The sequence below is a fragment of the Scyliorhinus torazame genome, chromosome 9 (assembly GCF_047496885.1).
Source record: "Scyliorhinus torazame isolate Kashiwa2021f chromosome 9, sScyTor2.1, whole genome shotgun sequence".
Classification (NCBI taxonomy): domain Eukaryota; kingdom Metazoa; phylum Chordata; class Chondrichthyes; order Carcharhiniformes; family Scyliorhinidae; genus Scyliorhinus; species Scyliorhinus torazame.
In genome coordinates this window covers 92,642,743-92,656,722 of record NC_092715.1, presented here as the reverse complement: position 1 = coordinate 92,656,722, position 13,980 = coordinate 92,642,743, and the positions used below count along the sequence as shown (strand labels likewise).

At 44.6% G+C, this 13,980-nt stretch overlaps 1 protein-coding gene across 2 annotated transcripts in view; it reads left to right on the top strand.

The window, feature by feature from the left end:
* The window catches only part of arrdc3a (arrestin domain containing 3a), a 31,979-nt gene extending 25,528 nt beyond the window's left edge, over positions 1-6,451 (top strand). For both annotated transcript variants that reach the window (XM_072516265.1, XM_072516266.1), the window contains 2 exons: positions 1,265-1,419; positions 4,304-6,451. In XM_072516265.1, the coding sequence (XP_072372366.1) occupies positions 1,265-1,419; positions 4,304-4,369 (221 nt within the window). In that variant the 3' untranslated portion in view covers positions 4,370-6,451. The remainder of the gene's footprint in view (positions 1-1,264; positions 1,420-4,303) is intronic.
* The last annotated feature ends 7,529 nt before the right edge of the window (positions 6,452-13,980 follow it).

Sequence of the window (13,980 nt, the reverse complement as noted above, 5' to 3'; positions counted from 1 at the left end):
CGTTTCCATCATTTCCATCCTAATGGCATCCTTGAGCCCTGGGAATTCCTGCATTAGGAACTCTCTCCATTCGTTCTCCCAGCTCTTACTGCCTTTGCCGTCTCTTCAGCCTGTAGAATTGCTGCTGCTAGGCAAGTCTTGATGGTGTTGGAGGAGGTTGAGGGTTTTCCCCCGCATTTAGCGGACTATTTTGAGTTTAAAGTGCCTAAATTCATGGTTCAAGGGAGAGAGCCACCTTTTGTGTGCCTGCTTAGCACACCCACAGCACCAGATGTCTGCCAATGCCTTCCTTCCTGTACCATCTCTCCAGCTACATATTCATCAGCTCTACCTTCCTATTTCTAGCAGTCACCAGCATATCGCTGAGGTCCTGCTTTTCAATCTCCCAGCTCCCTAAACTCTACAGAAATCGACCTTTCTGTCCGTGTCATCGGTGCTGGTTTTGAACCATGTCCTCTAACCGTTCACCCACTCTCCTCCGTGCCTGGTCACCACTCCGTGGCATCCGTCCCTGCCACCAGGGAAGCAACACAAATCCTGGAGTCACGGCTGCAGCCACAAAAACACCCTTCTCCATCAAGTCCCCGACCACACGCTCTTTCGCTCCCACCTACCTGTGGAACCGAGCCAATTACAGTGCTGTGGACATGGGTCTGGCTGCACTCCCCAGAGGAACAATCACTCTTCTCACCAGCATTCAGAACAAAATACCAGTTGGGCAGTGAAATACACTTGGGATCCCTGCCTTTTTTTCCTTGTCCTTCTGTCACTCGTTCCCTCTCTTTTTGTACATGTTAAGTTCTGAGGTGACCACCTCCAGAAACGTGCAATCCACCAAGATCTGAGCCTCATGGATGCCCGGTAGTGACTCCAGCTGCTGCCTACGCCCCACAACCTGGAACTTGAGATGGCAACACTCCCTGTATATGTGATTGCCCAAGCCACAAGGAGAAACCAGGAATTCTTGCATGGCCCAGGATGGATGACCCAGCTTCTGATACCTATTGTCTGTGGTGCCATGTGAAGTGTCACTACCTAGGCAATGTACCAGAGAGTAACCAATGGGTTTGGAACTGTATACCAGCAAGAGTCTATGCCTGAAAGGGGGCTGCAGCAAAAAATAGAACAAAAATCATAAACGAGGCTGACAACGAGAATTCTGGATGTAGTAGGACTGTAGAATTCTGCCACCTTGCCCTAGCAGTTGATTGAATCAAGTGCAATTAATTTCAGATAATGATACACAACTATATTTTCATTTCAGCTCCACCTAGCTATGCAGAAATTGTGTCTGAGCAGCAGCGACGAAATAACTTTGCCACCATAGCAGTGCGGGATGAATTAGAAAGAGTGTTTGAGGGACCATTGTTTGCCTACATCCAGGAATTTAGGTACCAGCCGCCACCTGTGTATTCAGAGGTAAGTGTCTTTTAATTTATTTACAAGAATCAGGAATATGGAGACCTCCTTATTAATTGTAACTTGAGTATATACAGAGTATGTGTTATTGAAGATCTTTTGTAAAGCATATGACAGTCGATGTTCCTCAATTCTGAGCTGAACCTATCCACAAACCAGATGTGATGCATTAGAAATACCAAAAGACCTGCCCCTGACTGATGCCTGGAGCCTGAGTTTCATGTCAAAGATGTTTCTCTGACCATTTGAAAATGCCTCTGTCATAATGCTGGGTGACAGCTCCCAGAATGCACCAATATCAGCAGGTACGGTGACAGCTCCCAGCATGCACCAGTATCAGCAGGTACCTCAGCAACAGCAAGACCTAGAATGTGGCTGGTTGTGTTATCTCCTTTACGCAATACAATACAGAGAGATGGGGTAATGCCTCCTAAAAGCAAATCACAGGAGAGATCAACTAGTAATTGCTAGTTTCTACTTCTCAAAAGGATTTACCGGATCAGTAGACGTTTAGATTTAGGCAGCTATCACTACAACTAAATCCAGAACATCAGGGCATGTAATCTTTTAAACCCGTGTCAAAACAGACCCAAGAACGCCAGTTTTCAGTGCAAAAGATTAGAGAAACTTGCTGTAGGTGATTTGTGTCATTTTGTACACTCCCCAAATTTAGAATCATGCAGCACAGAAGGCCTTTCTGATTATTTCACCTGTGCCAGCCCTTTGAAAGAGTTAACTAATTAGTCCCTTTTCACATAGCCCAGGAAATGTTCCTTTGGTGTTATTTTTGGGATCATCTTCCTTTATGCATTCCGGCTACATAAAAATATTTCCCCCTATCTCAACTCTTGACCTTTTTAGGCAATTATTTTAAATTATTTTTTTAGGGGCTGATTTAGTGGGCTAAATAGCTGGCTTTTAAAGCAGGCCAGCAGCGCGGGTTCAATTCCCGTACCAGCCTCCCCGAACAGGCACCGGAATGTGGCGACTAGGGACTTTTCACAGTAACTTCATTTGAAGCCTACTTGTGACGACAAGCAATTTTCATTTTTCTTTTCATTTTGTTTCATTCAGCGGCCCCAGTATTTATGGGAACAGTGCACATGAGGCCGGAACAACCAAAGAACCTGCCAAGGATGAGGGCAAGGACTTTATTAACACTCCCAATTCCTGCCGGGCTCCAGCCAAACTGGCAGCAGAAGGTGGCTCTCCTATTGGGTGGTCAGGGGTGCCTGGACAGGAAAGATCTGGGGAGAAGACAGTGAATTCCTTCTGGAGTTTGGGCAGAATATTTCTGCCCCTTCTTTCTCACACAGAATGCAGGAGGAAGCACTGATCTTGGAGGGACAGCTCCCATTTACTATGAGTTTTCTGAACCCCTGGGTAGCCCATTCAGGAACTGTCAGTTTTAAATTGAACATCCAATTATGCTGCGGGAGCCCTTTTTTTTAAATGTTAATTAAGTATCCCATCATTCTACGGTGGACCATGCAGTCGCAGTGATATCAACTGGCATGTGGAAGGAAACATGTGGTGTCGTCATCTTGTCCATTTTCACTTTTTAAATGATGCAGTATTAATATCAAGGCCCATACCCCTATATAATAATAATAATCGTTTATTGTCACAAGTAGGCTTCAATGAAGTTACTGTGAAAAGTGTATATATTTATGAAGCCAAGATCCTGTATACTGCCGTATCAATTTCTGTCCTGCCAATCTTCAAATATATCATCACCTAGGTTCCTGCACCCCTTTTAAGATTGTATTATTTTAGCTTATAATGCTTCTCATTATTGCATCACTTCACACTTTTTCTGCATTCAGTTTCATGTGCCATGTGATGACCCATTTCAACAGCCATTCTTCGCTCTCCTGAATTCTGCTTCTGTGCTCATTTATTACATTTCCAAGCTTTGTGTCATGTTCAAACTTTGAAATTAGGCCTTTAATAACCAAGTCCGGGTCTTTCATTTCTTCTATTTTGTTGCACCTATTCAGCGAAACTTCTCCAACAACTGTCTGCTGCTCATTAACAAAACTGCCTCCTCTGTTCTAAATGGCGATTCATAAAATACTGCACACTGGACCTTTTTGGACGCATTTGTGTCACATCAGAATGAGTTGCACAATTGCATCTCCTTAACAGATTTGCAGCTTATGTGTTGGATTCTCCCGCCCTGCCCACCACAAGAATGCCAGGGGTGAGACGCTGACAGTGGAAAAATCCATTGACCCCGGGCAGGATTCTCCGGATGAACCCGGCTGGAGAATCCATCCCACCCAATGTGTGTAACACCTGATTGGATGGCCTCAAACATTTAATTTCCATGTATTCAAAGAATATGGAATATGGAAACTGTTTTATGGCTCTATTTATACTGATTTCTAGTGGTTTTAAATTTCAGGTGTATGCTAATAGCACTCACATGTTGGTAGCACCAGATTTTGATACGAATCATTAGTTACATTTTTAAAGAAATTGCAGGCCTGGAATCTTTAGAAGCAGGAAACACCATTGGTTTCCACCATTGGTCTATCCTTGCCAATCCCATCCATTTACCTTTTTACACAGATACTTGTTTCTTCTTGTTGTTGCTGCATTGACATTCCTGGTTTTCTCCCTCCTCCCCCGACACACTTGACTTATGGCTGGCATTACCTGATTAAGACATGGACCAGAGGTCAAATTAGATCTCGGCATCACTCAATAGCAAATGGTGGGTGGGTGGGGGTAGCGAAAGAGAGTCAGCAAGTAATTCCCAGCATATGCTTTCAGGGCCCTTTGCTGCATAGCTGCCTATTGTTGTTGAATTGCAGATTGTTGTGCGCTGGGGACTTGTCCATTTACCTACTTATTCTTTGAATGCGTTTTCATTTTGCAGATTGATCCTAATCCAGATCAGGCAAATCAGAACCGAGAAATAAACCCATGCTGTTCTTCCCGCTGATGGGGGTTTGTGTGGCTATCGAGCCTATTCTTTCAGAATGGTTTTAAAATGCATCGCTGCACTGTTGAGGACAGAAGACTCGACGCTAAAGAGAAAAGTTCTGTGATGTTTTTTAACAGCGGACAGACAGAGACAACTTTGTGCTAATGAAACCGAAAATCTGTGGCCTAGACAGAGAGCTGCTGAAAATGCCAGAGGAAATCCTAACACTTTCAAGTGGCACATCCAAGAAGCAGCTGACGTGGACAGTGGCCACAGTTTCATGACATTCACACCATTCTCCTGGGGTTCTCAACCTTAAAATGGAAATTTGCACATATTATTCAGTGCTTGTGTTGCGCTTCATATTCCATTCAGTCTTGAAGATGGCTGTTTAATTTTACTTCTGGTTGTGGTGAATTGCAGACTGCAGACTTCAAGTTATTGATTTTTCTTTTCATCTGGGGTCTGCACAGTTCAAAGATCAAGTCAGCAGTGTACAAAACTGACAATGCACTGATGTTATGTAGCCTGGACTGTACCTGCTTTGCACGTGCTCAGTATTGTCGTCTCAGACAGGCCTTGCAACACCAACCTACTGTGGCTTCTTTTAAAACATCAAATGCCTTCAAGCCAATATTTGTTCTTTTGCAGCCTATTGTAGTAGAATAGCAACTGATCAAAAAACCTGGAATGAGGTTTCGGAGAAGATTCTAGGTTCATTTTCTATTGTTGGGAGGCTATGTATTTTCTTGTTACTCCTATTTGTTGCATTTCTACAATATACAGAGTAGTTTTGTGTTTCAGACTGCCTAAAACACTCAAATCTCAGGTGAATTTGTCACTTGCCAAATTGTTGGTATATTCTTTTTTTTTTTGTGTTTTGATTAAATTGCACTGTTTTAAAGCAAGGGACACTTCCAAAATATGGATGGATTTTGAATTCCTTTCTCTCTCCCCATAATGATACCATTGCCACATTTGACCATAATATTTATTCTCACAATGAAGCATTACTTTTTCTCCACTACGTTTTGTGACCCTGTCCCCTGTGAATTGGGCCAAGATTTGGCCAACCTATTTCCAACAAAAAAAATGGAGCAATTCTAGATAATCTATAAACGTCTGAAGAACCTAAACACTTTGTTTAGTATTGAATGCTACAGGTTGAAACTTTTAGAACCAGTAATGGGCATTTCTGTTGCAAACAAAAGTCAAACTCTTCCAGTTCGATCAACTGTAGGATTGAGTACAAGTGGTCTTATTCCATGTGTGGCCTTTTTGTAAAGAAAACAAATTCAACTGAAGTGTGCTATTCTGTATTGACACAAGTGCAGCACAAACATGGGATAGATATGTAGAAGGGTTTGACTGGATATTCTGCTGTGTATTGTTCTGCTGCGTTGTGAGGGAGGGCTTTGAGGTTCACAGCATTTTACGAGTGCCCCTGATTGACAAATTTATTTTGTGGGGTAGTTGGCATTATAGGGCATTTGATGTTTCCATTTGGGCAACCCTCATTTCTTTTTTCAAAATTAGGGATCAACAATTGTTTATGTCTACAGCAGGTATGAAACCTGATTCCATATGAAAAAATTACAAAAAATTTTCAAAGGGATTGGTCAATATTATTCTGCGCCCCTTCATTGGCTAAAGAGGGCTGGTCATCATTACTCACGATGCACAGTTTTTCTTTGCTTTCCAGATCTTGAGTGCAGTTATTTGAATGGAGTTCTCGATGCTTCAGGTATAGACGCAGTTGCTGAAACTGAATTGGTGCGAGAATGTTTTTTTTAAACAATTTCTTCAATATTGATCGATCCCTAATGTAAGAAAAAAGGACTTTGTAGTCCAATATTCAATTTAGTTTCCTGATTTAAAAATTAGGAATAAATATTTTGAAAAATCCAAAATGTTCTAGAAACCAAGTGCAATATTTAATGTTTTTTGTAAGGTTTATTCCTTGACTGTGTACAGACTTTTTTTTAAGTTTTGTGCTGTAATTATATTTGTAGATTTTGTTAAGGAGATAAAGTTCCATGTCCTGTATGGTTTAATTTTTGTTTCGTTGTTCGTGTAAAATAAAAATGTTTTGCTATTGAATTTTTGCACTTCGTATTTACCTTATTTGCTGCCTCTGAAAACAAAGTAATATAAAGCTGTCTAGTTGCTTATGGCTCAGGCCAGGGAGAGATTCCAAATTTGTTTCTTGCCAGAGTATCAGCAAGGGCTCTACAATTGGCTCCAGAGCCATCAAGGAAGTGAAATGAAAAATGAATCCAGGCAATTGCTATTTGGCACCCCCTGCTGGAAGCTGGATGTATGAGAATGCCTGGTAAGTGTAGGACGGATCTCAGTTGTGTGATGCTCCTAGATACATCTCTTCCCAATACCGTCAAGGGTTCACTATGAAAACTGAATTCAAGGCTGAGGAATCACAAGTCTACTAATGAATGAAAATTTACCCTAGTTATAATCAATCTCTGAAGTGTGGAATTTGGAGAAGGAGGACATCAATGCAGCCAATTGCGGGGGGGGGTGGGAGGGGAATGGATTGAAAACTTTTTGAGTGTATGGTTGTGATGGTAATGGATTATCTACACACAATCCAGACAGGCTAGATGACCTGTCTTGTCTCGTGTTCAATCTAAATTCAATGCAGCTGTTCTTGGTTTTACAATGGGGCAAGCTAAGGCAAACAACACTGACCTATTTTCTGTAAGGAAACAAAAAAACAACCTGTGCAACTGTATTCGAACTAGTGAATTTAATACCTAATTTAATTGCTTTCTTTATTCTGAAAACCGCCCCCAGAATGTTTTACGTTTTTAGTTCGTTGAAATTCGAACCAAAAGTGAAATATTCCTTTCAAATTTCATTTTTAATCATGTGCAATACAAACAAAGAACCACTGTAAACGCACCATTTGACTACGCTGTTGAAAGCTATTCTTTCTACTTTAATTTTCACACAGAACACCCTCAAGTATGTGTCATGTAGAATATGCAATGTGAGATTGGTCAAGGGCAGACCTGGCAGCTCATTGAAGCATCGCACAAGGGCTGTGGGCCATTTGCTCCAGCAGCAGCATTGTATTCCATCACAACCTTTAAGCTTATGGGCCAACACCTTCCTCATACCTCCATTGCCATCGAGCCATATGACCAATCCTGGTTCAACGAGGCATTTAGAAGAGCATGCTTGAGCATAATATCAAATGAGGTAGCAACCTCGTGAAACTATAATGTAAGGCTGTGTGCATGTTAAACAATGAAATCGGGATGCCATAGATGAGGCTAAGCACTTCCATTATCAGTAAAACGAGCAGCCCTGCCGTACAGCTGTGAATGGTGGTAAGTAATTAATCAGCGAAAGGCGAAGGCTATACAGACAATGGTGATATCCAGAATTTGAGCACTAACGACTAGGTTGAAGCTTTTGCAACCATCTTCAGCTGGAAGTACCAAATAGATAACCTTTTCCACCTCGACCTGAGGCCTAATGCATCAAAGATACCAGTTTTCAAGCCAATTTGATCAATTCAATATGACATGAAGAAACCAGTGGGTGCATTGGACACATCAAAGGTTATGGGGCCCTGACAATATCTTGGATGTGGTGTTGAAAACCTATGATCTAGAGCTAGTTAATTCCAATTCCATTACAACAATGTGAAAATTGCCCAGGTATCTGCAATCTACAAAGCGCTTTGTAAACTTTGAGAAGGCAACAGTCATTATCTTCAGCTCCTCCAGTGAGGCTGTATGCTTGCCGCTGATTCCAGCTTCTTCCGCAGTGACTGTGCCAGGATTTAGTCAACTGCTTGCAAACTCAGCATCTCTTACGTGAGAAACATGTGTTATGGAGGCTGCAGAACTATACCATCCAGCGTGCATTGATATTCACAACACAAGACTGCCAGGCAATTTTTTTTCTAGGAACAGCACTTGAAATATAGAAAGATTTGATTTTAATATAAAGTGAGTTTCGCAATTCTGAGGATTACTCCCTGAGACCAGGCAGTTCTCTTGATCGAGGAGAATGTCTCAAGCCACTGGAAGAAGTGAGGTTGAGGTTTTTTAATGACCTCTCCTGAAAGGTGATGAGCCAGGCATGGAAACCTGTATCTATATTTGTTTGAGAAAATGAGAGATTGTTAACATTATTAAACTTGCAAATTATATTTAGATTTGTGATAATGCAATGAAAATCAGGCTGCATGTCATGCAAACATGGGAGAGGTTATTGGGATAAGGTCTGGGGAGAGAGCTTAATTTCCTTAAATGTTGACTAATAATAATCTTTATTATTCTCACAAGTAGGCTTACATCAACACTACAGTGAAGTTACTGTGAAAATCCCCTAGTCGCCACATTCCGGCACCTGCTTGGGTACACTGAGGGCGAATTCAGAATGTCCAATTCACCTCCCAACACGTCTTTCAGGACTTGTGGGAGGAAGCCGGAGAACCCGGAGGAAACCCATGCAGACACTGGGAGAACGTGCAGACTCCACACAGACAGTGACCCAAGCCGGGAATCAAACCTGGAACCCTGGCGCTGTGAAGCAACAGTGCTAACCACTGCTACCGTGCAGCCCAGTCTCCCAAGAGAATGATAATCAGGAAGGTATAATTATCTAACTTAGATAAGTAAGGTGCTTTGCTTTGTTGTTTTTTACATTACAAGGAGTAATGCAAAATTCACTGTAATTGTTTCTCAGTTTGCATATTACATGGGGTGGGGGGAAAAAAACCAACTTGTTGGGAATAGAGGGATACGGACCCAGGAAGTGTAGAAGATTGTAGTTTAGTCGGGCAGCATGGTCGACACGGGCCTGGAGGGCCGAAGGGCCTGTTCCTGTGCTGTACTTTTCTTTGTTCTTTGATTTTAAATGGCATCGTCTCACTGGTGTTTGCATCAAGGAAATGCACTTGGGAACTCATGTGAGTTCGCATTATCCAGTTCACAGAACAAAGAGTTTTCATCATTTTAAGATCCCTGGGTCCCCATGTTGTATGACTAGAAATTGTTCAGTAAAGTTAAACTCCTGATAAATTAGTCTGAGGGGATCTTCACATGCGCCACACTGGTGACACTGAACCAAGTTGAAAAATGACAGCTTCCTGGAATACTGATGTGCACTGGTGGTAAAGTGATTTCAAATATTTGTAAATTAAAACCGAGGCAGAGATATTTTAAAATGTATTTTAATAATTTTTATCCGTGTCATAAGTAGGCTTTCATAAACACTGCAATTAAGTTACTGTGAAAATCCCCTAGTTGCCACACTACGGTGCCTGTTGGGGTACACTGAGGGAGAATTCAGAATGTCCAATTCATCTAACAAGCACATATTTTGGGACTTGTGGGAGGAAACCAGAGCACCCGGAGGAAACTCAAGCAGACACGGGGAGAACGTACAGACTCCACACAGACAGTGACCCAAGTTAGAATCGAACCCGGGTCTCTGTGAAGTAACAGTGCTAACCACTGTGCTACCATGTTAAAAGAGGCAGAATTTGAGATTGGTACTTAAAAAAGAGTTTCAGTTCAAAGAGTGCAGATTTCCCTCAGAGTTCGATTGACAGAAAGGGGGAATAATGCAGACATGAAGTCGAAAGGGAGTCCAGATTTAAGGCTAACAATGAGAAGAAAGAGCATCACCATAGCTTTCAACTGCCCGAAACAAGTATACAAGCAGTGAGTTAGTACATGATGTCACCTAATATTTTGTCCATATTTTTTAAAAATGTAACTTTATTCCTTATCTTAAAGTAGAGAACGGTATTGATAGTTTTACTCTGGCAATTGAATTGATAGCTTGTCATCAAGTGATATTCATATATGTAACATCAGAAGATCAGAAGGCTCTTTTTTACTAAGCATAGCAGGGGTCAGACTGAACAGGTCATTTAGATGTTGTGGTTGGGGAAGGTGATGTATTCAAGGTGGTAGGTTTAATTGACGGCTCAACTGACTAAACCCCAAACATGGAGAGGTGAAATCAGAGTTCAATTCTTTAGCCTTTTGTCCACCTACGTTAGGACAGAAAAAAACGTTTTCTGGAGAAATAGTAAATCATAAAACAAGAGACATGACTCTCCTTTGGGTATTGCTAACTAGATTCTGGGAAAATGCCAGTCGATAAAGTGTATTTGGCTCTGTGGGGGGAGTTGTGATTTTTCCATGTGATGCAAGCCATTACAAAATGAGTTAAGTTTACTGGCCATTACTCTGACTGTGCAACAAATATCAAGTGAACCAGCTTATTGATTTAAATTGATCTTGTTTCAACTAGTGCTAAATGTTTAATTTTTCAAAAAATAAGAAAAAACAGATGTGGGTCATACACAACATAGAACAGTGCAACACAGTACAGGCCCTTCAGCCCACGATGTTGTGCCGATCATTTATCCTAATCTAAGATCAACCTGACATACACCCCTTCAATTTACTGTTGTCCATGTGCCTGTCCAAGAGTCGCTTAAATGTCCCAATTCTCTGACTCCACCACCTCTGCTGACAGTGCATTCCACGTACCCACCACACTCTGTGTAAAGAACCTACCTCTGACATCTCCCCTATACCTTCTTCCACTCACCATAAAATTATGTCCCCTCGTGACAGCCATTTCCGCCCTGGGGAAAAGTCTCTGGCTATCCACTCTATCCATGCCTCTCGTCACCTTGTACACCTCTATCAAGTCACCTCTCTTCCTTCTTCGCTCCAGTGAGGAAAGCCCTTGCTCCCTCAACCTTTCTTCATAAGACATGCCCTCCAGTCCAGGTAGCATCCTGGTAAATCTCCTCTGCATCCTCTCCAAAGTATCCACATCCTTCCTATAATGAGATGACAAGAACTGGACACAGTATTCCAAGTGTGGTCTTGTGTTTTATAAAGCTGCAGCAAAACCTCGCGGCTCTTAAACTCAATCCCCCTGTTAATGAAAGCCAACATACCGTACGCCTTCTTAACAACCCTATCAACCTCGGTGGCAACTTTGAAGGATCTATGTACGTGGACCCCAAGATCCATCTGTTCCTCCACACTTCCAAGAATCCTGCCTTTAACCCTGTATTCAGCATTCAAATTCGACTTTCCAAAATGAATCACTTCACATTTATCTTAGTTGAACTCCATCTGCCACTTCTCAGCCCAGCTCTGCATCCTGTCAATGTCCTGTTGTAACCTGCAACAGCCCTCGACACTATCTATAACTCCACTTTGTGTCATCGGCAAAATTATTAACCCTTCCACTTCCTCATCCAAGTCATTTATAAAAACCACAAAGAGCAGAGGTCCTAGAAAAGATCCCTGCGGGACACCACTGGTCACCGGCCTCCAGGCAGAATATTTTCCATCCACTACCACTCGCTGTCTTCTTTCGGCCAGCCAATTCTGTATCCAGATAGTCAAATTTCCTTGTATCCCATGCCCCCTAACTTTCTGAATGAGCCTACCCTGGGGAACCTTATCAAATGTCTTACTGAAATCCATAAACACCACATCCATTGCCCGACCTTCATCAATGTGTCTCATCACATCCTCAAAGAACTCAATGAGGCTTGTGAGACATGACCTGCCCCTCACAAAGCCATGCTGACTATCTTTAATCAAACTATGTTTTTCTAAATAATCATAAATCGCATCTTTCAGAATCCTTTCCAAAATTTTGCTCACCACAGACGTAAGACTGACTGGTCAGTAATTCCCAGGGATTTCCCTATTCCCTTTCTTGAACAGGGCAACTATATTCACCTCCCTCCAATCATCCGGTACTATTCCAGTGGAGAGTGAGGACACAAAGATCGTCACCAACGATGCAGAAATCCCCTCCCTCACTTCCCATAGTGACCTTGGGTATATCCCGTCAGGCCCAGGGGACTTATCTATTCTGATGCTTTTCCAAAATTTCCAGCACATCCTCCTTCTTAATATCAACCTGTTTGAGTCTATTAACCTGGTTCACGCTGTTCTCATGAGTAACAAGGTACCTTTCTCTAGTGAATACTTGTGGTAGTATGTATTGGGGCTCATGTGGGACTGGAAGCCCTAATGTCATTGGCTGACAGATCCCGGGTCCTGGTTGGCCGTTGACCTCAAGCTCCGCCCTGAAGGCGAAGTATAAGAAGCCGGTGTCTTCCCCCGCAAGCCAGTTTACTATCGAGCTGCTGGGGAACAGACACGCTTAATAAAGCCTCATCGACTTCACTCTATTCGTCTCATGGAGTCTTTGTCCGCTACAATTTATTAAGCGTGCCTAAAAAGGACTATGGAGCTCAGGATCATTCCAGAATGCCTGAGGATCAGCCCCCACGCAGTGAATGCGGCAGCAGCCTTCAAACACTGGCAGACTTGCTTCGAGGCCTACCTCAGACCGACCACCGGCCGGGTCTCAGACGAACAAAAACTGCAGGTCCTGCACTCGAGGGTGAGCACGGAGATTTTCACCCTCATTGAAGACACCGACGATTTCCAGACGGCGTTCGCAGCACTGAGAAGTCTCTATGTCCGCCCTGTTAACCAAATCTACGCTCGCTACCAGCTCGCGACGAGACGGCAAGCTCCCGGAGAATTGATGGACGAGTTCTACGCCGCGCTGCTGATTTTGGGACGAGCCTGCAGCTGCCCGTCGGTGAATGCAAACGAACACGTGGACATGTTAATGCGCAACGCTTTTGTGGCAGGTATGCAATCCTCCCAAATCCGCCAAAGACTTCTAGAAAAAGAGTCGCTAGGACTCTCAGAGGCACGGGCCCTAGCAGCCTCACTAGACGTCGCCGCGTGTAATACCCGCGCCTACGGCCCCGACCGCGCGGCAGGCCATTGGGCCCCGTACGTACCCGTCACGGCAAACCCCCTACCCCCCGCCCCCCCGGACACCCCACAGGCTTGTGCAGTCCAAACGCCGAGTCGCACCGGGGGCGCCCGCTGTTATTTCTGCGGCCAGGCGAAGTACCCCCGACAACGCTGTCCGGCCCGCGCAGCCATCTGCAAAAGTTGCGGGAAAAAGGGCCACTATGCGGTGGTGTGCCGATCCCGCGAGGTCGCCGCCGTCCCGGCGCCACAGGGAGCCCTACAAGCAGTCTATGCCTCCCAACCCCCCCAGCACGCCATGTGCGACCCGCAGGCGCAGCCGCTCTGGGTCCCGACCACCGCGGCCCCGGGAGAACAGGGAGACCTGCACGCCGCCTACACTCCCCAACCCCCCTCCCCGCAGTCCATGTACGACCCGCCGCCGGCGCTCCCGATTTGGGTGCCGGCCAACACTCTCCACGGAGAGCAAGGGGTTTTTTGCGTCCCGAATGCCACCCTCACCCCCGTCCCGCGCCCCACGCCTGACCCGCCGGCGCCACCTACCTGGACCCCGACCACCGCTGTCCCCGATGAGGGAGCTCCTCACGCTCCTTGCGCTCGCGGCCCCACGCCTGACCCGCCGCCGCCGTCGACTTGGGCCCCGACCACCGCTGTCCCCGGTGAGGGAGCTCATTGCGCTCGCAGCCCCACGCCTGACCCGCCGGCGCCGCCAACTTGGGCTCCGACCACCGCTGTCCGCGGCGAGGGAGCTCCGCGCGGTCCTAGCGCCCGCGGCCCTGGCGCTCGCAGTGAAGGAACTCCGCGCGGTCCTAG